Source organism: Alternaria novae-zelandiae (assembly GCF_023758075.1).
Source record: "Alternaria novae-zelandiae strain BMP 2774 chromosome Unknown scaffold_6, whole genome shotgun sequence".
Lineage (NCBI taxonomy): Eukaryota > Fungi > Ascomycota > Dothideomycetes > Pleosporales > Pleosporaceae > Alternaria > Alternaria novae-zelandiae.
The window spans coordinates 1,488,253-1,512,364 of NW_026056966.1; the positions used below are offsets into that span (position 1 = coordinate 1,488,253).

The 24,112-nt window shown below is 53.3% G+C and overlaps 10 protein-coding genes across 10 annotated transcripts; 4 read left to right on the forward strand and 6 right to left on the reverse strand.

Annotated features, from left to right (window-relative positions):
* Positions 1–331: 331 nt before the first annotated feature.
* Positions 332–2,017, reverse strand: J4E88_003995 (uncharacterized protein; the record flags this gene model as incomplete). Its single annotated transcript, XM_049397643.1, has 1 exon — positions 332–2,017. One exon carries the CDS (start codon positions 2,015–2,017, stop codon positions 332–334), a length of 1,686 nt encoding a protein of 561 aa, XP_049257031.1.
* Positions 2,018–2,996: 979 nt separating this feature from the next.
* On the forward strand, positions 2,997–3,395 carry J4E88_003996 (uncharacterized protein; the record flags this gene model as incomplete). Its single annotated transcript, XM_049397644.1, has 1 exon — positions 2,997–3,395. One exon carries the CDS (start codon positions 2,997–2,999, stop codon positions 3,393–3,395), a length of 399 nt encoding a protein of 132 aa, XP_049257032.1.
* A 462-nt stretch (positions 3,396–3,857) lies between these two features.
* J4E88_003997 (uncharacterized protein) lies at positions 3,858–4,220 on the forward strand (the record flags this gene model as incomplete). Its single annotated transcript, XM_049397645.1, has 1 exon — positions 3,858–4,220. One exon carries the CDS (start codon positions 3,858–3,860, stop codon positions 4,218–4,220), a length of 363 nt encoding a protein of 120 aa, XP_049257033.1.
* A 204-nt stretch (positions 4,221–4,424) lies between these two features.
* J4E88_003998 (uncharacterized protein) lies at positions 4,425–6,365 on the reverse strand (the record flags this gene model as incomplete). Its single annotated transcript, XM_049397646.1, has 3 exons — positions 4,425–5,797; positions 5,846–5,974; positions 6,023–6,365. 3 exons carry the CDS (start codon positions 6,363–6,365, stop codon positions 4,425–4,427), a joined length of 1,845 nt encoding a protein of 614 aa, XP_049257034.1.
* Positions 6,366–6,975: 610 nt separating this feature from the next.
* J4E88_003999 (uncharacterized protein) lies at positions 6,976–8,105 on the reverse strand (the record flags this gene model as incomplete). Its single annotated transcript, XM_049397647.1, has 4 exons — positions 6,976–7,040; positions 7,092–7,485; positions 7,533–7,998; positions 8,065–8,105. 4 exons carry the CDS (start codon positions 8,103–8,105, stop codon positions 6,976–6,978), a joined length of 966 nt encoding a protein of 321 aa, XP_049257035.1.
* Positions 8,106–9,094: 989 nt separating this feature from the next.
* Positions 9,095–9,776, forward strand: J4E88_004000 (uncharacterized protein; the record flags this gene model as incomplete). Its single annotated transcript, XM_049397648.1, has 2 exons — positions 9,095–9,183; positions 9,230–9,776. The coding sequence occupies 2 exons, from the start codon at positions 9,095–9,097 to the stop codon at positions 9,774–9,776; spliced, it is 636 nt and encodes a 211-aa protein (XP_049257036.1).
* Positions 9,777–10,634: 858 nt separating this feature from the next.
* On the reverse strand, positions 10,635–11,510 carry J4E88_004001 (uncharacterized protein; the record flags this gene model as incomplete). The annotated part of the gene is made up of 2 exons (XM_049397649.1): positions 10,635–11,108; positions 11,175–11,510. 2 exons carry the CDS (start codon positions 11,508–11,510, stop codon positions 10,635–10,637), a joined length of 810 nt encoding a protein of 269 aa, XP_049257037.1.
* Positions 11,511–15,773: 4,263 nt separating this feature from the next.
* Positions 15,774–19,010, forward strand: J4E88_004002 (uncharacterized protein; the record flags this gene model as incomplete). The annotated part of the gene is made up of 1 exon (XM_049397650.1): positions 15,774–19,010. The coding sequence occupies one exon, from the start codon at positions 15,774–15,776 to the stop codon at positions 19,008–19,010; it is 3,237 nt and encodes a 1,078-aa protein (XP_049257038.1).
* A 231-nt stretch (positions 19,011–19,241) lies between these two features.
* Positions 19,242–21,018, reverse strand: J4E88_004003 (uncharacterized protein; the record flags this gene model as incomplete). Its single annotated transcript, XM_049397651.1, has 3 exons — positions 19,242–20,306; positions 20,358–20,732; positions 20,881–21,018. 3 exons carry the CDS (start codon positions 21,016–21,018, stop codon positions 19,242–19,244), a joined length of 1,578 nt encoding a protein of 525 aa, XP_049257039.1.
* A 952-nt stretch (positions 21,019–21,970) lies between these two features.
* On the reverse strand, positions 21,971–23,400 carry J4E88_004004 (uncharacterized protein; the record flags this gene model as incomplete). Its single annotated transcript, XM_049397652.1, has 2 exons — positions 21,971–23,123; positions 23,177–23,400. The coding sequence occupies 2 exons, from the start codon at positions 23,398–23,400 to the stop codon at positions 21,971–21,973; spliced, it is 1,377 nt and encodes a 458-aa protein (XP_049257040.1).
* Positions 23,401–24,112: the final 712 nt, after the last annotated feature.

A 24,112-nucleotide genomic window follows, 5' to 3' on the forward strand; every position in this document is an offset into this window, starting at 1 on the left:
TGGTGGTTTAATGGGAATATGTGACTCGAAGATGGTGAGAGAGAGGGGGATGAGAGGGAGACGGGGAAGGCGGTAGGAAAAGGGAAAGGATTGAGTAGTAAGGAAGTTGAATACTTGGTCTTGAATATGCGGTGGGATGATTGATTAGAGGTTGCATTGGAATGGCGTTTGGGTCTTTGAGATGTTGCATTGTCAATTATTGGAAAGAATCCGATAACACCAATTCTAGTATCTTCAAACATGCTACTCCTTAGACTTGTTTTGACAGATTTATATGTCCCTTCTACGCACCATCAAGACACCCCATCACCAACCCACACCACCCACCCCCCTACAAATCCAACACAACCCTCCCCACCCCCCTACTAACACAACTCAACATAGCCCCCGCCTCCATCTCCACCTCCAATAACCCCGTCCCCCGATGTTCCACCCTCCCCCCACAAACATCCACCCTACACGTCCCGCAATTACCCACCTCGCACGAACTATCAATCTCCATTCCCACAGCCCTCAGCGCATCCAGCAGCGACTCCGTAGCCCGCACGTCCACCGTCTTGCCGCTTTGTTTAAGCTCCGCGGTAAACGGATCGCCAGATGTAGCTACCGTAAACGCTTCGATGTGGACAGAGGACTCGGGTATACCGTAGGTTTTTGCGGTCGCGACGACGGCGTCCATGAGGCGTGGGGGGCCGCAGGTGTAGATGTGGGTTTGCAGATCGGCTTTTGAGAGGATAGCAGGGAGGTTCAGGCGTTGGTTGAGCGATTTGTTGTAGATTGTTGCTTTGGATCCCAGAGCGGCGATGTTAGAGGCGAAGGGAATTTCTTCTGCGACAGCGTAGTGGAGGTGGAAGTCTTGGTTTGCTTCTTGGAGGTAGGAAAAGGCTGTCATGAAGGCTGTTATGCCGATGCCGCCTGCGATGATGATGTGTCGGTCTGCGGTTTTGGCGAGGGGGAAGCTTGCTGTGATGCGGCCGACGGTGAGGATGTCCCCGACTTTGGTCTGCGAGTGGAGGTATTTGGAGCCGCCGCGACTGCTTGGGTCTAGAGCGACACCCAGCTCGAAACGCTTTGAGGTACCGCTTACGACGGAGTAGGCGCGTACCAATTTCCCGCCAAGCTTCAGTCGCACGTGGCTACCTGGCTCGACGGGCGCCGGCTCTGGGATGTCTTCAATGGATTCGAAGATGAAGGCTGTGACACTGCTCGTCTCTCTTCGCTTCTCGACAAGGCGGTATTCATTCCAGGTATCCATCTTCTCGTCCTCGCCACCAAACAGTCTGCTGTTGTGGTCTTCGACAACACCTCTGTCTAGACGTTTCTGGAATTTTCCTTTGATGTCCCATCCAAGCTGCGGCAGCTGCACAATCTGCTTCATCATTTCCACGTTGTTTGTTTCGATGAAAAGGTAGTACATGACTCTGGCTATCGTCCACTCTGGATGCGGTCGCTCGAGTAGGGATATCATGTCGCCGGCGGTGATGGTACCGGTTTTGATGATGCGGTACATCCAGCCTGTCCGCAGTAGCGTCTGTGTGCGTTTCGCCATGTCTTTGACCTCGAAGCGGTGGTTGAGCTTGTAGCAAGGTCCGCGTGGCTCGCTAACCTCGACGATAATGTCACCGATAGCCAGTCGATCTCCAATACACAAGTTCATCTCGCTGACTTCGGTGTTGAATAGGTTCTCGCCAAACGCACCAGGCTTAAAATGGTGTTCCGAAGCGGGTAACTCTTTCTTCCACTCATCGTAATGCGATGTGCAGTAGTGGAGGAGCGCTTTGTCTGGGCCGCCGTGCAGATGAAATGCATGTTCATCGGTCGGAATACCAAGCTCGGTGATCTCGACTGGACCCGTCAGCGGTCCTTTGTAGATGGCTGACTCGATCTTTCCATTTCCGAGCGACTTCTTGATCTTGCCGGCGCGTAGTTGGATGAGGGGGAACGGCTCGAAGGGCGCTGGGTTGACCAGTGTGTCGGGGTTTGGGGGTGGCGGCGGTATCCACGTCGAGATGGGCATACTTAGGATTGTATCTGGGATCGATTGAGTACGTCGAAGTAGACCAGTTGGCGCAGCTGTAATCCCTCGATCTCTACAAGCGTTTCTTTATTTAAGGCGTAAAGACTTGGTGCTCCGTGCGCCAGGTCGGGTCAAAGAGAATGGACAATGGGGTCGTCGATCACGAACGTGCAATGAAGAGAAAGGTCCTTTTTTACTTCACGCAACAACTCGTAAGGTGTTAGGTCAGTCATCAGGCGTGCAGCCATAGCCTGCGGAGTACCCTGGGATGAGTCTAGACTGATTGTAAGCTACACCAGACTCGGAAGGCGTATGGGAAGATTGTGACTCTGCAAGAGAAGTCGATGAGTCTTGAAGACAGCTAGATGCACAATTCGGTAAGCATGCAAGAGTCAGGTTCGATGTGCGTCTCAGCATCATGACCGGCCAGACGAGAAGACCACAATACGTCATTCAATTCCTGGTGTTCTGTACATTTGACACTTTGGAGTTGTCTCATGTTCGATCCAATGTGTGGGGTCTGGCGGGATGTTGCCTGTTGAACGAAAAGCTTGTACCAAACAAGCCCTGCGAACGCCGAGTTACAGGCGAGGGAGATGGCGGAGGTCGGAGATGAGCGCGACCCCCCGACACGGGCTTGAACGCGTCGAATCGCTCGAACACACAAGTCATACGTCGAGTCAAAAACCTTTCAACGGTATTTGAGATGATGTGACGCGAATGAAAGCTCAGATAGGAGTTGAGATGATGGACGCGTCGTATGTCACGTGGGGAGCGGCCTCGGCTGCAGTTTGGTGGAGCTGACGTCAATGTGAGGGTCCGTGGACAAGCTCCGAGCTACAGCATCAACTCGTCACCGCGATCTCAAGATAGTCAATTGCTGGTGCCCCCGCAACTACTCGACTTCCCAAACCTCAAACTCAATACATCCAATCTACTCAATCGGACACCAACCCCAGTCGCACATCGCAACCTCACCATGTTCCGCATCCAACCCGCACGCGCCGTACAACGCGCAACCTTCTCTCGCCCAGCCATCGTTCGCCCTCGCTTCCTCAGCACAACACCAACACGCTTCGCTCAAAAAGATGCGCAAGACAAAGACTCGCTGAAGCCCCGGTCGACCGAGTACGCCAAGTCTGGCTCCGACGATGGCGCCGCACACTCCGACGCTGCCTTCGACCCTAAACAGACCAGCCCAGAGGAGGCAGAGGCAACTGCTGAGAAGGAAGCTGGAGGCCCACAGAACAGCTTGAACGCCAGCCCAGGCAACAAGGAGGTCAGCGAACCCAACAGCCCAGATGTTGGTGGCAATGGCGGAGCGCCGGACAAGAAGAGCAGCGGTGGAGGCAGCGCGCCTAAGAACAGCACAGGATAGATGCAGATACCATGCGGACAGACTATAGTCATGATAAGGAAATGTCAAAGGCATAAACATCAGGTAGCTATCGAGGGTAATCCAGGGCGTACAGGGAGCATCACATCACAACATCATAGCATTGGGAGTCGCATCTCAAGCATCCAACTGTATATACCCCACAATCGAAAAAGAAGTAAAAAAGCCAATTCCGAAGCCACGACGACCAGTGACGTGCCCATGCTGCAGCTCCACCGGATGCGGCATCTGCGTGGAGCAACCTCAGTCTCGCACCCATGCAATGACGTCACAGCCAATGACGCTGCCCACAAGAACGCGGCAGCAACATCCGTCTTTGCACAACAAAACACTTCACACCTCTTTAGTCCTCCTACTACACCTCTAAAACTCCCCTTTAACTAAACACAAACCTCCCATATCCCCCGCCATAAACCACAAACCACAACTCTCAAGCCCGTCAAAATGGCACACCGCGCCCTCTACACAGCAACCCGCTCCCTGCGCTTTCCCACCCCCATCTCCACCTCGCGCACCACTTCCACCACACCTTTCACCACCATACCTTTCACAACGCGCCGCACCTTCAAGACTACACCCTCCCTGCGCATCAAAGAAGACGCAGCGCGCACCCCCGAACAAGTCGAAGCCGCAAAGCAGGAACAGCTCCAGGAGCAGGAAAAGGGCGAGGGCAGATGGCGCGAGGACCTTGCTAGTCATGGCGAGAGCAACATTGCGGCGGATAGGCAGCAGGTTAGTGATCATGAGGAGCATATGAAGGAACTGCAGCGGGAGGGGAAGGAGAAGGGGGAGAAGGGGGAGATGTAGGGATGGATGGAAGGATGGATGGAAGGAAGGGTGGTGGTGAAGACGTACGGTGGGGGGGGGGGGAATGCGAAGGAGGGGAAAGGGTGGATGGAAGGTGGTGGTTGTGTATATGAATTGAATCGAGCGCATGTAACGGACGAGCTGAGACCAGAGATAAGGGAAGCAGTGGCATGTTGAAGCCACCCACATCCCCTGCCCAACCCATCAGAAATTCACAACACTAGCCTCCAGCACCCCCTCCTCCCCAATCAACGCCTTAAGTACATCCTCCCCAACAGGCTTATCAACCCCCAAAATCATCAACGCCTCATTACTCCCCTCCCTTCCCCCTTCCACCCCATTTCCATTCCCATCCCCTCCATTCCCCCCATTGCCATCCCTCCCAACCAACCTCTCCTCCACCTCCCCACTCAACGGCGCCACATTCATAAACTCAATATTCACCCCCGCCTTCCCCAGCAAATTCCCCACATACCCAATCTTACCCACACTGTCAAAGTTGCGACAGATGAGCAGGGTACCGCGGGGCACGAATTCGCCTTTGAATTTGTCGAGGCGCGAGATGAAGGGTTTGTTGCCGGAGACGAAGCCTTGGATTATTTGGTCGGAAGAGGAGGAGGAGGAGGAGGAAGAGGTGGTGGGGTTGGTGGTAGGTTGGAGGGCGCGGGCGGCGGAGGGAGATGCGTTCCGGGAATGCGGTTGTTGGGATACAGAGCGTGAGGCGCGGGCGCGGAGGGTGATGAAGGAGGAGTAGGGTTTGTCTTCTACGTTTTCGCGGGAGCGCTGTTCGTTTATGAGGATGCCGCGGTCTTTGGCCAACAACTCTGCATTGACAATATTAATGTTCAGGCCGTCGCTGGAGGTGATGGGCGTGAGCAGTCCCTTAACCAACGCGGCGAAAAGCGGTTTCGTGGTGTTGATCGTAGCGAGCTTGCCTTCGTAGATGAGATCGAAGGTTGTACGAAAAGAACCTGTTTTCGCGGAGGAGTAGTGTTGGGTGTAGAGGCTGCCCATTTTCTCGACTAGGCTGATGAAGGGTTGGAGGGTGCGGTATTCGTCGGGGAGAACGATGGGTGCGTTGACGGCTGAGCGGGGGAGTTCGCCGCTGAGGATTGAGACGACTTGTTCGCAGACGTCGATGGACACGTTTTCTTGGGCTTCTTTGGTCGAGGCACCGAGGTGGGGGGTTGCTACTACTTTTGGATGGGCGATTAGCCGGGATGCTGATGAGTTTTGCTCGGAGGGTTCGGAGGTGAATACGTCGATGCCTGCCCCGGCGATGACGCCAGCGTCTAGAGCTTCGACGAGAGCATCTTCGTCGATCATGCCGCCGCGTGCTACGTTGAGGATGCGGGCCGTTGGCTTCATGGTCTCTAGTTCGGCCTTGCCGATCATGCCTTTAGTCGAGGCGATCAAGGGAGTGTGCAGGGTCAGGAAATCGGCCTCTTTCAGGATCTCAGCTAGACTTGGGCGGAGGGTTACTGACGCCGCTGCAGCCAAGTTCGGGTTTGCGTAGGGGTCGTAAGCTATGAGACGCATGCCCAGACCATTGGCAATACGAGCCACTGTGAGACCGACTAGGATGATGTTAGCCAGTTCTTATGAAAGTGAAGCATCAAACTTACCTTTTCCCAGGCCGACAATGGCCAGAGTCTTGCCTTTTGCCTCCACACCCACCAGTCGACTTCGCTCCCATTTCCCAGCTTTGATACTTTGCGATGCATCTCCAATGTTGCGAGCCACAGCCATCATTACTGTCACATGTTAGTTAATGTAAGAACGACCTTGCTTAGACTACCCACGAGCTATAGTGTGTTCCGCAGCAGCGTTGATGTTTCCAGAAGGTGAGTTCACCACAATGATACCGTGTGAAGTGGCACTCTGAACGTCCACATTGTCAACACCAACACCGGCACGTGCAACGACTTTCATGTTCTTGGCGGCACCCAGAAGCTCGGCTGTCACCTTCGTCTCCGACCGTACGATGAGGGCGTCATATTCGCCGATGATCTCCTTGAGCTCTTCTGGACTTAGGCCTTTCTTTTCGTCTACATCGAATTGGTCTTTGAGTAATGCCAGTCCATCTGGCGAGACCTTCTCTGGTATCAGGATCTTCCGTCTCGTTGTGTGCATGAGGATAGCCATGTGGACGGGTATCGGTATGTGCTGTTCTTGCCGGCACTGGACAGACTTAAGTAACTAGGTACGAGAGAGTTTCAGTGAGTTGAACAAGGGTATGTGTCGGTTATGGCGTTGACTGTAAGTTTATGTGAGACTGTATGAGATGTAAGCGCAAAGCCTACAGGAGGAGTACACTCCATTTTGTACACCCAGAGTAAGACTGCGCCGCTATCGGTCTACTGCAGTAGCATGCGTCAGAGGGATGTCTTTGTGGTAGCCTTACCTGTTGGCTAGGTTTACCCCGCACTCCTTCTACCCCACGGGGTGAGCGCCGCTGCTGCAGGGTCAATTTGGCGAAGTACCTAGGTATCGTTCAACGCCCTCGGAACTTTGCAGAGACTATGTTAAAAACCTTCATGAGAGAACCCGTTGAAAGAAAATCGATGTAATGTAGAACGTGTTTCATTATTCAGTCGTTGTTGTAGTACCGCGAGCGCTCGCGTCCGTCATGGTACTATACTGTGCATATGTTGCGCAGCGTGGGTAGCCACATATGGTGTGATCTTCAACGATTGGAGGCTGAATTGCTGTAGAGTGGGATATGCACATCACGCGGGTAGTCGGCGCCGCCCGTTTACCAATTGCTACGTGTCTTGAGCTTCTCGTTCTGCACTACCTCGATCCAGTAACCATCGGGATCTGCGTGTTCTGTCAGTTGTCGCTTCGTGCGATGGATAGATAACGACTCACCTAGTACGAAAGCGATGTTCTTCATGCGACCGTCGGTAAGCCTCTTCTTCCAGTTGACCTTCTTCTCTTCGAACCGGGCACAGGCGGCGTCGAGATCGTCGACAGCAATGCAGATGTGGCCGAATCCTTGGGGCTCATCGTTGCCGTTGTGGTACTTGAAGTTTGCATCCTTCTCGGTGCCGTAGTTATAGGTCAGCTCAAGCAGGCCTTCGGTGTTTGCTACCGGGTTGACGCCGTTTGCGGTGTTTTCGGATGCATCGGGGCCGTATCCGAGGAAGTATAGGTTGAAGCCAGCACTTTCGTTCTCTGAGGTGCGCTTGAGTTTCATGCCCATTACGTCTTGGTAGAAGTTGAGTGAGGCCTCCTTGTCCTTGACTCGGATCATGGTGTGGTTCTGCAATCATCAGTATACCAGCGTGATGTCTTCCTAACGCTACTTACCATGCGGTACGAGCCTGTGTCGGTATCCTTGACGTTCTCGGTCTCCTCCAATGGCTTTTGACCAATGACCTCCACCCAGTAGCCATCAGGGTCGAGCACGAACGCGATATGGCGCATGCGACCGTCTGTGAGCTTCTTTTGGAACTTGTAACCTGCATCTTCTAGCCTCTGGCAAGCTGCCTGCAGGTTGTCCACCGAGATGCAGAGATGGCCGAAGCCTTTGTGTGGTTCGGTGTTGCCATTGCTGATCTTGTAGTTTGGATCGTCTTCGGTGCCGTAGTTGTGCGTCAACTCGACGATTCCCTCGCGGTCGGTCCAGTAATTGCCGTGTGAGACGGCCTTCGGGCTATCGTACGCGAGGAAGTAAAGGTCGAACTTGGCGTCGGGGTTCTTGATCTGATTGATCTGCTTCATTCCAAGGAACTCATAGAATTGGACAGAGCGCTTCGGATCCTTGATCCGGATCCTAGCAGGTGTGAGTAACTGGCCAATAGAATGGGGATGGCGCAGTGAATGCCATGCGGGTACTCACATGGAGTGGTTGAGCTTGTACTTGGATGGGTCGGTCGCCATGGTTGCTAGCGTTCGAATAAGGAGGCTTGGTGTATTGTTTGATTTGAGAGGACGAAATGCAGATGATGCGACTACTCTTAATGTTCTTGGTATTGCGAGACGCGTGAAAAGCATTGATTGAGCTCTCTGGCAGTGTCGCAGCGCAATTGAGGGGAAACAGATTCTAAGGCCGATGACGTCTGCGATCCAATGAACAGCTGCCAATCGCCCCCCACCCGGCATTTGCTCGGAGATCAGCCCGGTGGGGTAGAAAGCATCTCGAATGCGTGCGAACGACGAACCGTCCTGTGACGTCGACATCAAACATGAGCACTAACTACCCAGATCTGGGCATGTACATTAGGTCGATATATCTTTGTAAGGCGCGTGTCATCCAAGAACATCGTCGTGTCGCGTGCGCCCGGGCTCATTCCTTCGAATCACACTCCACCCGTGACCCGGCCCAAAGATGTACCCTGCGTCTGAGTCCAGTCGTGATGTGTAGATACACGAAACCTGGGTAGCATCTCCAAGCTGCTTATGGTGCTAGGCTGCAACAATACAAGCTCTTCATAGCATGAGCGCGAGAGCACGTGCGGCGGAAAACAAGGCTCCGGCCAGCCCAGGTGGTCATAGCTCTCTCTCCTGGGGAACTTCGTCTTGAACATCGTCATGATCAAGATACTGACACGCGCAACTTCTCTCTCGTGCTCCCATCCGTTCCTTCTCGTGTTCTAACGCGTCCCTTACTGTTGCGACGCGTCGCTGGCTGTTATATCTGCCTTTGGTCTCGGAGAAGGCGCAGATCGGTGAATAAGCAGCACGACACGCGGAAGTGGTTGCGCCAACGATTGACCAGGTACGTGCCTTTCACGTCACCATCATCCAAAGCACATACATTCGCTGCAGCGCGTGGTACTCGCTACAGGCTCACGCATCGCTGAAAGCTTCCCACGCACAGTCTATTCTTCATTTTTAGTTCTTAACACCTACAGCTTTTCCGTCTAATCATGTCTGCAGATCCCGCAATGATCAACATCGCTAAAGTGAGCGACTGGCTCACGCAGAATGCAAACGAACACATCTACCCAAGACTCTTGTAGGTTCCAAGTACCATACACTGTTATTCCAACTAACGCCAGTAGCTTGATGTCTCCAAATGGCACACTATTAGCGTACTCAAAGCCTGTCCAGACCAAGGAGCTTCGCGATCAGGCTGCCCTAATATCTATGACCTGGAAAGACAACTGCCAAGGACGTCAAAAGCCATCGACCCGCAATGGAGCTACCCAGGACCAGTCGCTGCAACCCGCACTTAGGACACTCACCATCGAGACTCCGGATTGTAATATCATAGTACGCCTATTGCAACCAGAGCTACTGCTCGTTCTCATCGGTAGAATCGCCCCCGGCAAGAAGCAGGGCTTCAAGATCTCGGCCGAAGGACAGGGAGACCCACGATACCCAGAGGCCGACGACCCAGTCTCACGTCCTAGTTCAAGCAACGAACAGCATTTGACCATCAAAGGGAAAGCACCCTCATTACTTAGCAACATGAGCCAGCGCGATAGGGACCTCAGGAGCGGCGCACTTCACGTCCAGCGGAAAAGATTAGACGCCCTGGCTGAGTACGTCTTGCAAGACTTCGGCGACACTGGATTTGTCATGCCCGCAGATGCAGACCTTCAGTAGTACGATGATGCGGCTCGGGACGGGGATATGTTACCCCTGCCTCACTCTACAGATACCGACTCTGAGGAGACCGACGGTGACGAAGTACTGCACAAGAGATCGATGGCTTGGTTCAGTTCGCTGACCGCGCTAGTATGAGCTCATTGTGTTTCCAGGAAGGAAGCGGACTGTGATAGCGACCTCTCCACGGCCATGTGCTACATTATAGCCAATGACCCTGCTGCCTATTGGCTACATGGGTTTGGCCAGTGATCGGTGCAGCCTGCGCGCGAACAAGTAGCCGTCAGCCTGCTTTACTGTCGAATGGGTCGCACCGAGTTCGTTTCACTCGCATGGTTGACCAGATTCTCAGCGATGTGCGGCATTCTGCAGACTGTTGTTTTGAAGGAGAAGATTTTGCGAATATTGCAGGAATATGCGGACTACAAAGGCGTAATTACGAGAAGAGAGAAGGAAGCATTGGAAACGGCCGTCGTGTATACGCTGCATTTTTGGATACCCAGGAGTCGAATCTGACTTTGTTTACTGTTCACATGGATTCTAGGTGACATTCTCTCGGAGTATAATAGCTAAATGTCCGAGTACGCGTTGCCTGACACGACCGAACGACTCGGTCCCTAGAACATCCTGCATAGCAGCGATATGCCATAGGATACAGCAGCACATCCGCCCATATTGCACGTGATGACAGAGACATCTTCAAAGCCAACCTTGAGAGCGAGGTACAGCAGATAATAACTCTCAAAACTTGTATTTGGCTTCTTCTCTAACAATGTGATACAACTGGCGAAGGGCCACGGGTCCTGGAGACGCTGAACGGCCGCCACAAAGACCAGCCTCAGCTTGATGCACATTCCATCATACCGGCAACGGCTTCGGAACACCCCTCTTAACACCAGGCTCGCCCAGACCCGGAATGACCAAAGGCGCCCTCCTCTCCATCGGCGTCCTACCAATAGGGAAGAACTTAGTAATCGTGTGATCAGGTCCATATGCCTCCTCGACGAGATACACCGTCACTCTCCACCAAGCGCAGAGGGCGGACAGCATCCAAAAGTAGCTCGCAGCCTTCATCCCCATCGTTACTCCGCCAGTGAGACTATCACCCGACGCGCTAGTGTCCGCGGTGGTGATGGGACGACCATTGCATGCGAACATGCAACAAGCGATCGTACTGCCAATAGCCAGGGAAAAAAGACAAACGCTAAGGACAACATCGCGTGCCGTCGCTGCGAGCGCACCTGACCAGGTGAAGACACAAAGTATCACGAACCAGGACGCGAGTTCAGGGAAGTGCGTGTGCACTTCATGTGGATCCAACGCACCAGCCGCCTGTCATTACCGTCGTCAGCCCATTATCCCCTACCCAATTCCCCCCCATACATGGGAAACACTTACAACAAAAGCATACAAAACCCCAATACTAATCCAAAAACTTCCCCACATGGTATTTATCACCGTCACCAACGTATCCCGCGCTTTGAACCCGTATAGTCCTGCGATGAACTGCGCCAGTCCGCCGAACAGGCCTACGAAAGGGAAGAAAATGGTTGGGGATTCGGAGGTGCCCCACCAGTTTGCGATGTAGGATGAGGTTATCCATGTTGAGCCTGCGAAGCCGGCGAGACCGAGGGCGGCGGGCGGGGCGATGGGTTGGAGGAAGATTTGGATGCCGGGGGTTTGTTGGAGGGTTTGGTCGACTTTTTTGGGGGAGGAGGCGGCGTGGAGTGCCATTTTGGGAGGGATGTGTTGTTGGAATTGTGAAGATGGGGCTTGGATCAAGGTTTCTGTATGCTACGGGACGCAGATGGTCCTTGTTGGAGGGATGGTGAGTTTGTGGGGTCGACAAGGATACGGTGTGAGTGCTGGGAAGTTGCGGAACGCGGTCAGATAAGTGATGTTGTTTATCAACAGTCGGCGACATCGTTGCAATGATGCAATTGCATGGTTAGTGGAGACTGGAGATAGGATCGTGATGTTGTGGATGTTACGATGTTATGACGATAAGCGTGGCGCGGTAAAGCTCTCCGCGTGCTGATCATGAACATCGCGACTTGTTCGCGTCGGCACCTCACTTCCGCGTGGAGGTTTTGACATCAACGCAACACCGAACAATCATTTTCATTCGTCGAATTATGTGACAAAAGCTACATGCGACTTAGTAAGGCTTTGTGACGATCGTGATCACTAGGGAGATCAAGGATCGCCTATGGGTATTGCCAACTACAGCAGTTCGCGTCGATGTGGGGCGGTGTTGCTTGGTGTTGCTTATCTACAAAATACATGTGCACGGTCGATCTAGCTAAACATTAAGAAGGATGATGAGTAAAGTAATGGTCATTGCAGACGATGAGATAGCCAAAAGGAACGTGAAGGGAATCGCGAGTACCCATAAATCACACCACCAATCATTTGCAGCGAACTATTTCTAAGAATCAGGTCCTACATGCTACAAAATCAGGAATAATACTCGCGATACCGAGTTCTGGAGTGCCTGCCCATAATGTGCAATCATCGGAACATGAACGAAAGTACATATTTCATTCAACATCCTTGAGTGATTCTCTCCAGATGTATCTGTTTCTCAAATGAATTCGTCGACCTCATCATCGCTTACAGCTTCCATTTCCTCTTCGCCGTCTGAACAGTCACCATCGGTGGTAACCCACGATTCATGGTCGCTATCTCTCTTCTCTTCGTACCCGTCGGCATCGTCCTGCTCTTGTACCTCTGCGGTTTGACTGTCGCAGTCGGCCTCGGTTGGATTAGTCGGAAACGCCCCAGGTATGTGGAAAGCATCAGAATCCCTGTGATATGCATCATCCAACGTGGCATATTGTGTGGGTATAATGCTATCGATGAGTGCCTGCAAAGCGGCTTCCTCAGCCTGTAGAGGTTCTCGATCCTGCGGGTAGATATGAAGATCGCGTTCGTCGAAACACCCCCAGATATATTCCTTTGCTGTTTCATCCATTTGCAAGCCTTCTATGGATGCTTGCTCGAGTATCTGCATGGTCTCTATATCTCCGTAAAAGGCTGCATAATCCACGATACAGAACCCTGCAACTGTCAGGGTATCAAGCTGAGCGCCGTGGTATATAAGCAATCTGAGTACAGGATGGTTGTTGTGCCGCACGGCCGTCATGACAGCCGTCTGGCCTATTGGAGTTTGAGCGTCAATATCAACGCCTGCGCATAGTAGTCCTTCGCAGACGAAGCGTGTGCTATTTTTAGCCGCGATTTGTAGAAGATGCAGACCATTGCAAACATGGTGCACGTTCGCTCCAGCATCTAGAAGGATATCAATGACTGGAACGCAAGAGCTTAACCCAACCGCAGTGGTGAGAGGGCTCTTGCCATAAGGCGTAATATGATTGACGTCTGAGCCAGCTTGGATCATTCTGATGCAAGTGGTTCGTGATACGTGTGATCCACGAAGTGCGTCATACAATGGAGTCGTTCCATCGTGTCCGACCGCATCTATGTCCGCACCAGCTTCGATCAGCATATCTATAGCTTCATCGTTTCTCAGCCTCGCAGCCCAGTGAAGCGGAGTCTTTCCCATGGCATCTCGAACGAGCACTGCGCTCGGTTGAACCCAAAGAAGGTCTCTCAGACGTTCTAAGCACCCTCCGAACAGCAGCTTCGAAGCAGGAGCGAGATCGAGTTCCTCACAAATATCATGTAGATCTGGTCGGCTGTGCAGCTCGTTGGGCAAGCGACCCATTAGAGAACGAATGCCAAACTTTTGGGCAGGCGTCCTGTAGCGATAAGTCTATGTAATAAGATGGTCTTAGTGAAGCCTACATTTTGCCCGTATGCGATGGACATCTCGGGTCCGCTCCTTCATCCAAGAGCATCGTTATCATTGGCACTTCTTGCAACAGAGCGAGCTTCACGAAAACGTTAGCAAGCCCACACATCGGCGAGAACGTACTTACCTGAAGAAATGACTCAGGCTGCAGTGGAGGAGTCATCACCATGTCGATGCTTTTGACTTTATAGAGTTGCATCATGCGCTTCAAATCCGATACAGTCCCAAGTCTTATGGCTCGGCGCAATGCGCGATTCAGGGTGGCATCTGTGATGACTCGTGGTATTTTGAGACTCCAAGTTCCCCCAACACCACCCAGCGAGCGCCAAGATCCCGCAACTTCAATTCCCAGGGGTAAAAGCCATGTTGGGAAAAAGTAACGAAAATGTAGTGACCCTGTCCCGTTTGAAGTTTGACGACAATGGCCGTAGTTGCATGTTCGGCGGTTGAGTAAAGGTACCGAGGTGAATTTGTAGAAGGCGGCACCGACTAATCCCCGTAGCCATCTCGGCGTGGTACCCTGACATGGTACATGACAGTTGCAAGGACACGTTGACCTGCAAGTCCGATTTGTCGCAGTCTCTATTGTTTCGATTTTGACATAGGAAGTGACATCAATCCGCTGGGCGATCATGGCGTTATCCATACTTGATGGGGTTGTGCTCACGCAAGCCGCTTTCTCCATGGCATGAGGCAGATCGAGCGTGTTGTCATGTGTCATAGATTCTGTAGATAGCTCTCCAGCGTGGACGATGGTAACGTCTTGGATAACGGTATAAAGCCTACTAGTCGTTTTCCTATATGCGCAAAGTCAGCTACTTCGCCCAGCGACATTAGCTGATCCAGAGTTCTCTCGCGAAAACGACCTACGACCGGCAACGGCAGACTTCAACTTACAAGTTTGTCGCACTCATCGCCAATACGAAGCTCATTTTCAATGAAGCCAGCTCCTGCTGGTATGTGTTAATCCGAGATTGCGCTTGACCACCTCCCAACACTTCCATCCACCTCGCACGTCTCCTCAACTCTATGACTTTATCAGCACCGGCCACTTTTTCTCGCTTACGTAGCACATTCTCCAGTAGATGCTTAGTGAAGGCGTCGACACAGCTCGTTGCTCGATCCAAAAGTCTGTTGTATTCGACCCGATGTTCTAGCGGAAGCTGGTCCTGGGTTTCTTCTAATGATCTCTGCACCAACGTGAGAGTAGCCTTGAAGTCGGTGACTTCGTTGATCGCTCCAAGCACGTTGAGGGAAATGCCGCGCAGGCCCCATACTCGTTCCAAGATCGAGGCGACATGGCTGGCTGCGCTGACGAGGGTAATTATGCTGGCCACTAGGCCTATGGCTTCCATCGTGAATTCGCAAACGCGGGTAGATGAGTCTAAGACTTCCGCGTCGTTATGATGAACTCGACAGAAGCAAGGTGGGAGGACATATGGAGGCCATGAGGCGCAGTGCTGCGTCCTATAGTTGTCCAATGTTATTTGTACGACACCAAGTGTGTAAAAGAGGCATACACAGCCCACATTCGGTCAGATAAGTCCTGCGATAGGTCGCACCGCTGCGCGCATACAGCCTGTCATTGGATCCGCATGCACATCCAGTCGTGCATGCACAGCCTTGTGTCGTGGCACCCATACGCGCAGAATGTGCAGTAATGAACAACCTTGCAAGGTATGGTTGGAGTACAAGTCCAGTGTCGTGACGGAAATTTGCCAGGTGTTGCGCGACAATGCATTGCGCGAGGGACAGCGGAAGACGAGATGAGACGGTGTTGTTGATCAGATCTCCGAGAGCCGTGATTTCCCCGCCGTCACGTGTCCTGACTCTTGGCGTGTCGAGCACGCAATTCGCGCTAGGGCCGAATTCTCGTCGCGTCAAGGCGACATTCCGCGCATTTGCAATCTATCGCCCGAAAGACGTGCTAGAGCATCTCGACAGGGCCAATCATGGTGTCTGTGAAGGATTGCGTCTTGCTCGGTCGGTCTTCTGCCGATGTCGCTACTGGACGACGGCACTTTTTGGCTGCTACGAGGCGGCAAACCCACGACACGGATATACTCCCACGCTGAAGCCTCCGGAGAGTCGTAGCACCTCCCCTTCTCTCATATACCCCAAAGAGAGACTCTCACTGCCTTTCTTGAAAGGCTGAGTTGCTGAGGCGCATACTTGTCTTCAAGATGCATTTCCAACAGACCGAATCTGCCGGCCCTGGGGCTGAGCAGAACGCACCCAAGGACTTCTCCAAGAAGTCGTCCAGTCTACCGTTTGGTCAGGACCTTTCCTACCAATCTATCGGTGGCCCCACCTACCTCACGGCCCAAACTCTCGTTCAACAGGTCGCGTACGCCCTCTCGGATAAGATCTTCGCATACTCGGCTGAGTCGTTCGACTTGGACGTCGCAGTCAAGTACTGGCAAGAACAGGGCGAGAAGAATGCTTTCGGCTACCAGACTGGTGTCTCTTCCCTGGAGACGAGGACCGGTGCTGGTGCCATTGCCTTGGGATACATGTTCTCCAAGGACTATGACCTGAAGAAGCGCCATATCCCCCAGTCCATCGTCGCCTCCTCTTCTACGCTGAACTACCTCCGCGCTTCGCTCGACCAGCTATCCGCCCTCTACTCGGTCGCAAACCCTTTGACCGCCCACATCGCCGCAGTCGACTACTCCGCCAACTCCAGCGCTGGCCTCGTCACCGACTATGTCTCCTCCCTCACACTAGCTGAGGACTTGGGCCTTGGTCTCGTCTGCAGCCCGTCTGTCTTCGAGGCTCAGCACATGTCCCTCTTCGCTACCCTCCTCTCGAGCGTCCTCCCCACGATCCACACATACGATGGCATTAGCGTTGGAAGGGAAACAGCGAGGCTGGTTGACACTCTCGACCAGACCAGGCTGCACAACAGCTACGAGGCGGTGCTCAAGGCCGTCTCGGAGGTCGACAAGAAGCACTCCGACACTGCTGGACGCGTTCTGCGCCTGCTCCAGGCCTTCAACGATGAGCTTGGCGAGGACTACAAGCTCTTCGACTACTACGGTCACGAGGAACCGGAGAGTGTACTTGTTGTCTTTGGTACCGTGGAGGCTTCCTTGACCGCTCAGGTCGCCAATGCCTTGTCCAAGGATGGGGACAAGGTCGGTGTCGTCAACGTTCGTGTCTACCGACCGTTCGTTGAGGAGGCTTTCCTTGAGGTACTTCCCAAGAGCACTCGTCGCATCGCTGTTCTTGGCCAAGTCAAGGATGAGGCTGCCGTGCTTGACCCCGCGGAGTACTCCAGGCTCTACTCGGACGTCTTGGCGTCGATCCAGTTCGCCTACGACAGAGACGTTGAGGTCACCGATGTGAAGTACTCGCGCGAGCAGGTCTGGACACCCAGCAACTTCCTCGATGCTTTCCGCCAGATCCACGCCGAGAAGGAGGGTGCCGAGGTCCGCTCATACGTCGACATCCTGAACACTGCCGACGTCAAGCAGTACAGCTTCTGGAACCTCGACGAATCAACCGCCGCCAACGCCCCTGTTGTTGTTGGCAAACTCCTCTCAAGTGACTCTTCCAAGAACGTCTTCGTTCGCAGCGGCCACGACAATCTCGTGCAGGGCGGTGTTACGCGCACCGACATCCGTAATGCCGACTACACCATCGAAGCGCCTTATGCTGTTGAGCAAGCCGATGTCGCTTTCGTCGGCGACATTGCTATCTTAAAGGAGTTTGATGTCCTGAACAGCGTCAAGCCTGACAGCTCCATCATCGTCAAGCTGCCCGGTGTAAAGAACGAGGACATTGAGAAGAAGCTCTCGCCTGCTTTCCGCAAGGCCCTCGTGGACAAGGACATTCAGCTCTTCGTCCTTGACCCTGCTTCATCTGAGGCTGTCGCTGAAGATGAGTCTCTAGAGTCTTACCTCACCCAGCTTGCCTTCTTGAAGGTTGCTCGCGAGGACTTGCTCTCCTCTGGCCTGAGCAAGCTTGCTGCTATCAACGGTAGCTCAGAAGTCTTCGACCAGCTCACCCAGCAGCTCGAAAGCGCTCTTCGTGAAGTCGAAGTCCCTGCTGCTTGGGGCACTGTTGAGGAGGATGTTGAGCCCATTCGCCTCCCCTCAGACATTAACGTTAACAGCTTTGCTCCTTTCGACCGCATTGAGGCCGAGCCACCAACCCTGCTCAAGGACTGGCAAGTCGCAGCCAAGGGCTTTGCTTTCAAGGAGGCCTTCGGCACTGCCAACCAAGTTCGTCCCGATCTTGGCTTCAAGACCAGTATCGTCCATGTCAAGGAGCGTCGCCGCCTCACACCGCAAAACTACGACCGTAACATCTTCCACATCGAGTTCGATCTCGGTAACTCTGGTGTTACTTACGCCATTGGCGAGGCTCTCGGCATCCACGCAGAGAACGACGAGGCACAAGTTGAAGAGTTCATCAAGTGGTATGGTCTCAACCCCAATGAGATCGTCGAGGTCCCGTCTCGTGACGACCCCAACGTTCTGGTCAACCGCACCGTCTACCAGTCTCTTATGCAGAACGTCGACATCTTCGGTCGCCCACCAAAGCGCTTCTACGAGTCGCTTGCTGAGTTCGCTGATGACGAGCGTGAGAAGCGCGAGCTTCTGCAGCTTCTGAGTGCTGAGGGTGCCACTGAGTTCAAGCGCCGTGCTGAGGTTGACACTGTCACCTACGCCGACATCCTCCTTGAGTTCCCGTCTGCACACCCAAGCTTCCACGACATCGTTCGCATTGTCAACCCCATGAAGCGCCGCGAATACTCCATCGCCTCCGCACAGCACGTAACCCCTAACTCCGTTTCTCTGCTCATCGTCACCGTCAACTGGGTCGACCCCAAGGGCCGCGACCGCTTCGGTCAGGCGACTCGCTACCTCAACAGCCTGAAGGTTGGCGCGCCTGTCACCGTTTCCGTCAAGCCATCTGTCATGAAGCTTCCTACCAAGACCACCGCGCCCATCATCATGGCTGGTCTCGGAACTGGTCTCGCGCCTTTCCGTGCCTTTGTCCAGGAGCGCGCCTACCAGAAGCAGCAGGGTCACGAGATTGGTGAAGTCCTACTTTACATGGGCGCTCGTCACCAGCGTGAAGAGTACCTCTACGGCGAGGAATGGGAGGCATATCAAGACGCCGGTATCATCACCCTCCTCGGCCGCGCCTTCTCCCGTGACCAGCCTCAGAAGATCTACATTCAGGACCGTATGAGGGAGTCTTTGAAGGACATCCGCAGGGCGTACCTCGAGAAGGAGGGTAGCTTCTACCTCTGTGGACCGACATGGCCGGTACCTGATGTCACCGAGGTGCTTCAGGAGGCTGTTGAAGTTGAGCACAAGGTCAAGAACGTTGGCGCCAAGAAGATTGATGGACGCAAGGAGATTGACAAGTTGAAGGATGATGGCCGTTACGTGCTTGAGGTCTACTAGGACACACGTTGAAATGAGATAGATCCACGATATTCCATTATCATTAAGGCTTTGTGCCTGTTACTGCAAACTATCTCGCTATACATCAAACACTATTCGTGATTTTTCGAGTGCTTCACAGCCTCGTCGTCAGTGGGAACAGGGAGTTCAACTGGTTTTCACTGACCATGCAGCCCCAACTCTTCACCCAAGGGAAGTTGAAATCTTTGCCAAAAGTACCTTCGCCAAACTCTACTTCTTCGACATGCTCGCCATGCTCACTTGCTTGTGATGAAGACGTGCAAGTTTGATCTCCGCCCTAACGACGGCCATCGCCGCCTTGATACTCTCCTCGTCTTCGGCCATGTCAGCGTCATCGACCATGGCTCCTTCGTGACCGTCGACTCCTGGTTCACCGAAGTTTTCAGCCTGCTCGCCGTCAAGGCCGGCTGACTCGCGCTTGATCGTGGGGATGTGGCGACCTGCGCGCGCAGGATCTGGGGTACCGGGCGGATGGGCCATTGGTGGTGGTTGGCGAGAGAAAGGTGGGAAGGGAGATGGATGAGATGGTTGGCGGCATTGGTTGGGAAATGGGGGCTGGCCGTACGGTGGATAGCCGTAGCTGTTGAAACCTGGGTAGCCGCCATTACCACCGAACCCACCACCCCGTGGAGGCATCATCAGCGGACGACCCCATGGATCGAGGGGCGGAGGCTGGCCGTAGTAATGACCATACATACCGGGCGGCGGAGGATGAGGCGGCGTCGGCGACTCCTCCTTGACGGGTTCTTTCTTGGGTGTCTTGTGCTTCTTACCGCGAGGCGTCGACGAAGGGGACTGTTGGTAACCACCCATCACCCGGTGACCATCCGAAGCACCTCCGCCGAACTTCTGCTTCGCATCGTCATCCGACTCCGAATCAGACCCCCCAGAACTGTCCTGACCACCACCACTACCCTCCCCACCATCATCCTCCTCCTCACTAACCTTCATAATTCTATCCACATCCTCCTCAGTCTGGATCTCCTTGGCCTTGACAAGCAAATGCTTATACCAGACCCCAAACGCATACTCCACCTCCCAGTCTTTAACCAACATATCCTCCATGACATCAAAGTCCGTGCTGCAGAGCTGTGGCTTGCGGTTTCCAGTGTTCTTGACCCGGTAGCGGACGACTTCGTTCATGGTAGCCGCAAGCCACTTTCGGTTCTTGGTGAGCTTGGCGACCATGAGGATGGATTTTAGGACTAAAGGGAGCCATTTCATGGGGTCGTTTTCGTGGGCGCGGTTGTAGTTTCGTTTTGTGCCGTTTTTGTACTGTGGGGTGTTGGTGGAAGGGAAGGGGTAGGGTGGTGGGTGGGTACTTACTAGGGGGCGGTGGCATTTGGGGATGTGGGTTTTGACCCAGTTCTTGCCCCAGAAGCTTTCGATGCTTTTGATCACGGCTTTTTTGGCTACTAGGTCGTTCTTCAAGATGGGTCGCGGTCTGGCGGGTAGTGGACTGGGTTTCTCGGCAATATCTGGGGCGGGCTTCTTTGGCGACGGCTTGGTGGGCTTGCGCGCTGACGAGCGTAGGTTGTGGCGCTGACGGGTGGAGGCGATAGGTTCATCGTCTTCTGATGAGGAGGGGATCGTCTGGACTTTGGTGGGCTGGCGCTTTACGGGCGTCACCTCTTTGACGTCGTCGTCTGAGACGAAGATGCTCTCCTGGGCGGTTGAGCCGTTCTCAGCGTCTACGCTCGCCTATTGGGTTGGTCAGCGCTGTAAACACAAAAGCTATCGTAGGAGCATTCGCGACAACTATCTCATACAGAAAAGCTGCTAATACGGAAGCCTGGAAGTCGTCGCGATGGTTTTGTCGTTACCACTGGCGCAGTGACGGGTTACTTACCGGGTGCAAGGGAGCAGCGGACTCCGACTTCACGCGCGTCTCAACGACTTGGGGCGCAGGTGGTGGCGAGTCATCTTCGAGGCCCCATTCTGGACTCGACATACGCTCAAGCGATTCTGGAGAGTACGAGTGATCCATATTGACACGCGGGCGAGTCATGAAGCGGAGGGATCAGGAGTTGATAGAAGAGGTATATACTCAAGTTTTTTGATGATGAGCCGCAAATGTAATAAGATGGAAACTTAGGCGGTCGCTCTGAACTGGCCGTTGCTGCGGAGGATAGGTAGTCTGTCACTGAAGAGGCTTGGTTATATACACTCACTCGATAACAAAGACGCACGGTCGGTGGGAACCCACTAGCGCCCATGTGACATCGAGATGTGTGGGGTAAATCTGTACCTGGGCGGTGGTGATAGAGGGACAGACGTCGCTTAGGACCGACGGTGAGAGAGGTCACGCAGCGACTGCCCGGTGGGGCACTCTGGCCAACCACTGCGCGGCGGTGGATCAAGAAAGTGTAGATATTGTTTCTGCGTGGCGGCGGTATTTTATAGACAGCAAGACTCCGTCCTACAAACAGGCAAGCACAAGCGGCCCCAGTGCAGCTCTTGTTTGACAATCGCGACGTACCACGGGTTCATTGATGTTAGAGTCATGGCGAAAAATTGGACTATTGCCATCTTCTCCTGAATTCTATCATGATATCACTGTCGACCGACAGTACCTGCAAAGTTCTGGTCTGACAACGCCTTAGTCGACATATCTGGATGGTTAACACGCTTGAAGATAATTCTAGGTCGACAGTATCTTTGCTTAGCATATTAGTAGCACGATACCTACCAAAATCTTCTTGAAACAACTAAATATGGAACTGATGAAACGCAGTTAACTAGATGATCGAACTGTATTGCCAAGAAGAAGAGGTGATATCTCTTACACGAGAACCAAGAAGATGAATTGTTATGCTGCTGAAGCCTTCGAGCAAGGAATAAATGAGGACAAAATTTCCATCCGAAGAATTTTAGCAGCAACACCGAATGGTTGGCGAGATCAATTCGCATAACACTGTCCAATTGCTATTATTTGTAGTCTACAACCGACTTTGAATCTTCTCCAGCGTATCGCCCAAAGCGTACTCGCTTGCGACAGTCTTGCTCCTGACCTTTTCTCCGTCCTGCTTGGTCACGTAGCGCGCCTCCACAGCCGGGTTGTAGGAGAATTGACTCGCTTTCTTCACTTCTTCATCACTCATCTTTGCATTTTTCTGGCCATCCGCACGTTTGTAGACGTTGATGACAACAGCTCCACCCAAGCCGAGGTTGTGCTGCAGCGCAGCGTCGGCCCCTTCAGCAAGTCGGTTGTTGGCCCAGCCACGAAGCTGCCATGTCAATTCCGCACATTGTGCGAGTCCTGTTGCACCGAGAGGATGTCCTTTGCTAATAAGACCGCCTGATGGGTTGACGATCGGACCCTTGCCGCCGTATGTGATGTCGCCATTGCGTACCATCATGTGTGCTTTTCCGGGCTCGCTGAAGCCCAAGCCTTCCAGTAGAATGAGTTCATTGGCTGAGAAGCAGTCATGCAACTCTGCAACTTTGATGTCTTTTGCGTTGACGCCAGCCTCCTTCAAAGCTGCTTGCGCCGCGCGCTTGGTCATGTCGTAGCCGACGAGATCCATCGATGACTTGGAGTAGAGCTGTGGTGAATCTGTCATCAACGATTGGCCTGCGATGAGGATAGCTTGACTCTTCAGGTGTGGCCTCGCGTCCAAGAATTTCTGGCTCACGATGACCGCCGCACCCGCGCCATCGCTTGTCGGGCTGCATTGGAGTTTGGTCAACGGGAAGTGAATCATAGGAGCCTTCTCGATCTGTTCAAGTGTGTACACATCCCTGAACTGCGCGTAGGGGTTCTTTTGGCTGTGTTCATGGCTGATTCTTGCAATCTCAGCGAAGTCACGCGCCTCGGCGCCATACTTCTCCATGTACTCAAGACCGGCATTGGCGAAGTATTGAGCATTGGGTGGAGAGTTGCTTATACCGCGCGTATCGGCCATCATACGCATCGAGAGCCCCATAGGAGAGGGTCGGTCACTCCATGCCGATTTGATGGATCCTGGTTGCATCTGTTCAAATCCAATGACCATCGCGCAGTCAACTGCTCCGTTCTTGATCAGTGTTCGCGCCAGATGCAGTCCAGTTGAGCCGGTAGCGCATGCATTGTTCGTGTTGTAGATAGGGATACTAATGGCTGTCAGTGCCTCAAGACTTCAAAACAAGGCTATTGACTTTCATACCCCGTCATGCCGAACTGGTAGAAGATCCTTTGGCCACTCGTGGTGTCGCCATAACAGTAACACGCAACACCAGTCTCAACCTCATCATAATTGATTTGTGCGTCCAGCATTGCTTTCACACCCGCTTCATAGCCCATTTCCGGATATGCGCGGGTCTGTCGAGGCTTGATGAACTTGGTCAGCCCGACACCAAGGACATATGCTGGAACCTCATTTTTCGTCATTGTGATGTGATGAAAGCGATGGACTCTGTGCAAAAGTGATCAAGTTGTAATGGTAGATTCGATACGACTGTTGGTATGCCTAGATATTGTTTATGGTAAGTAGCTGCCGGGAGGCGACACCCCTGGGCCGAGGTTCGACTACCCCACTTGTACACCTCCGCAGCATCAGCACGTTCGACTCGTTCCTTACTCAGCGGAAACACCCACCGACCTAGTTTGGAGACAGTTCAACAACCTTTCGAACCAATCGAAGCACTAGTCTATGCTTGACAGGTCGACGTCCTCAACCGCTGCGCCGTGCTTCTGTGGTAGGCGATCGGCATACAGCTAGCACGGTAGCTGCTTGGGCGCATCCGACCTCACGACTTCATCTCGTTGCTCACGGCTGAGTATCGAGCAGCCATCGCACTATCGTCATCCGGATACAAAGTCGTACTTGTCCCCCGGAAAGATCGCAGGTCGCATCGTCGCAAATATGCTAAAGCTTGCACGCGCGAAAGTCCGTCGGCTTTGCGCGTCACCTTCTCAAAATCCGACTGTTGCATCGATGCAATTCTTCGAAAATGCCGTTCTGCCGTATTTTGATTGTTGCAGAACGACCGACGCCGAAAATTGACACGATCCATGGCTTTTCGCATTCGGCTTCGGGCCACAACGTGATCAAAGCAGCCTGACTCCTGCAGCCACCGGGTGCAACAGCCGATGAGGAACA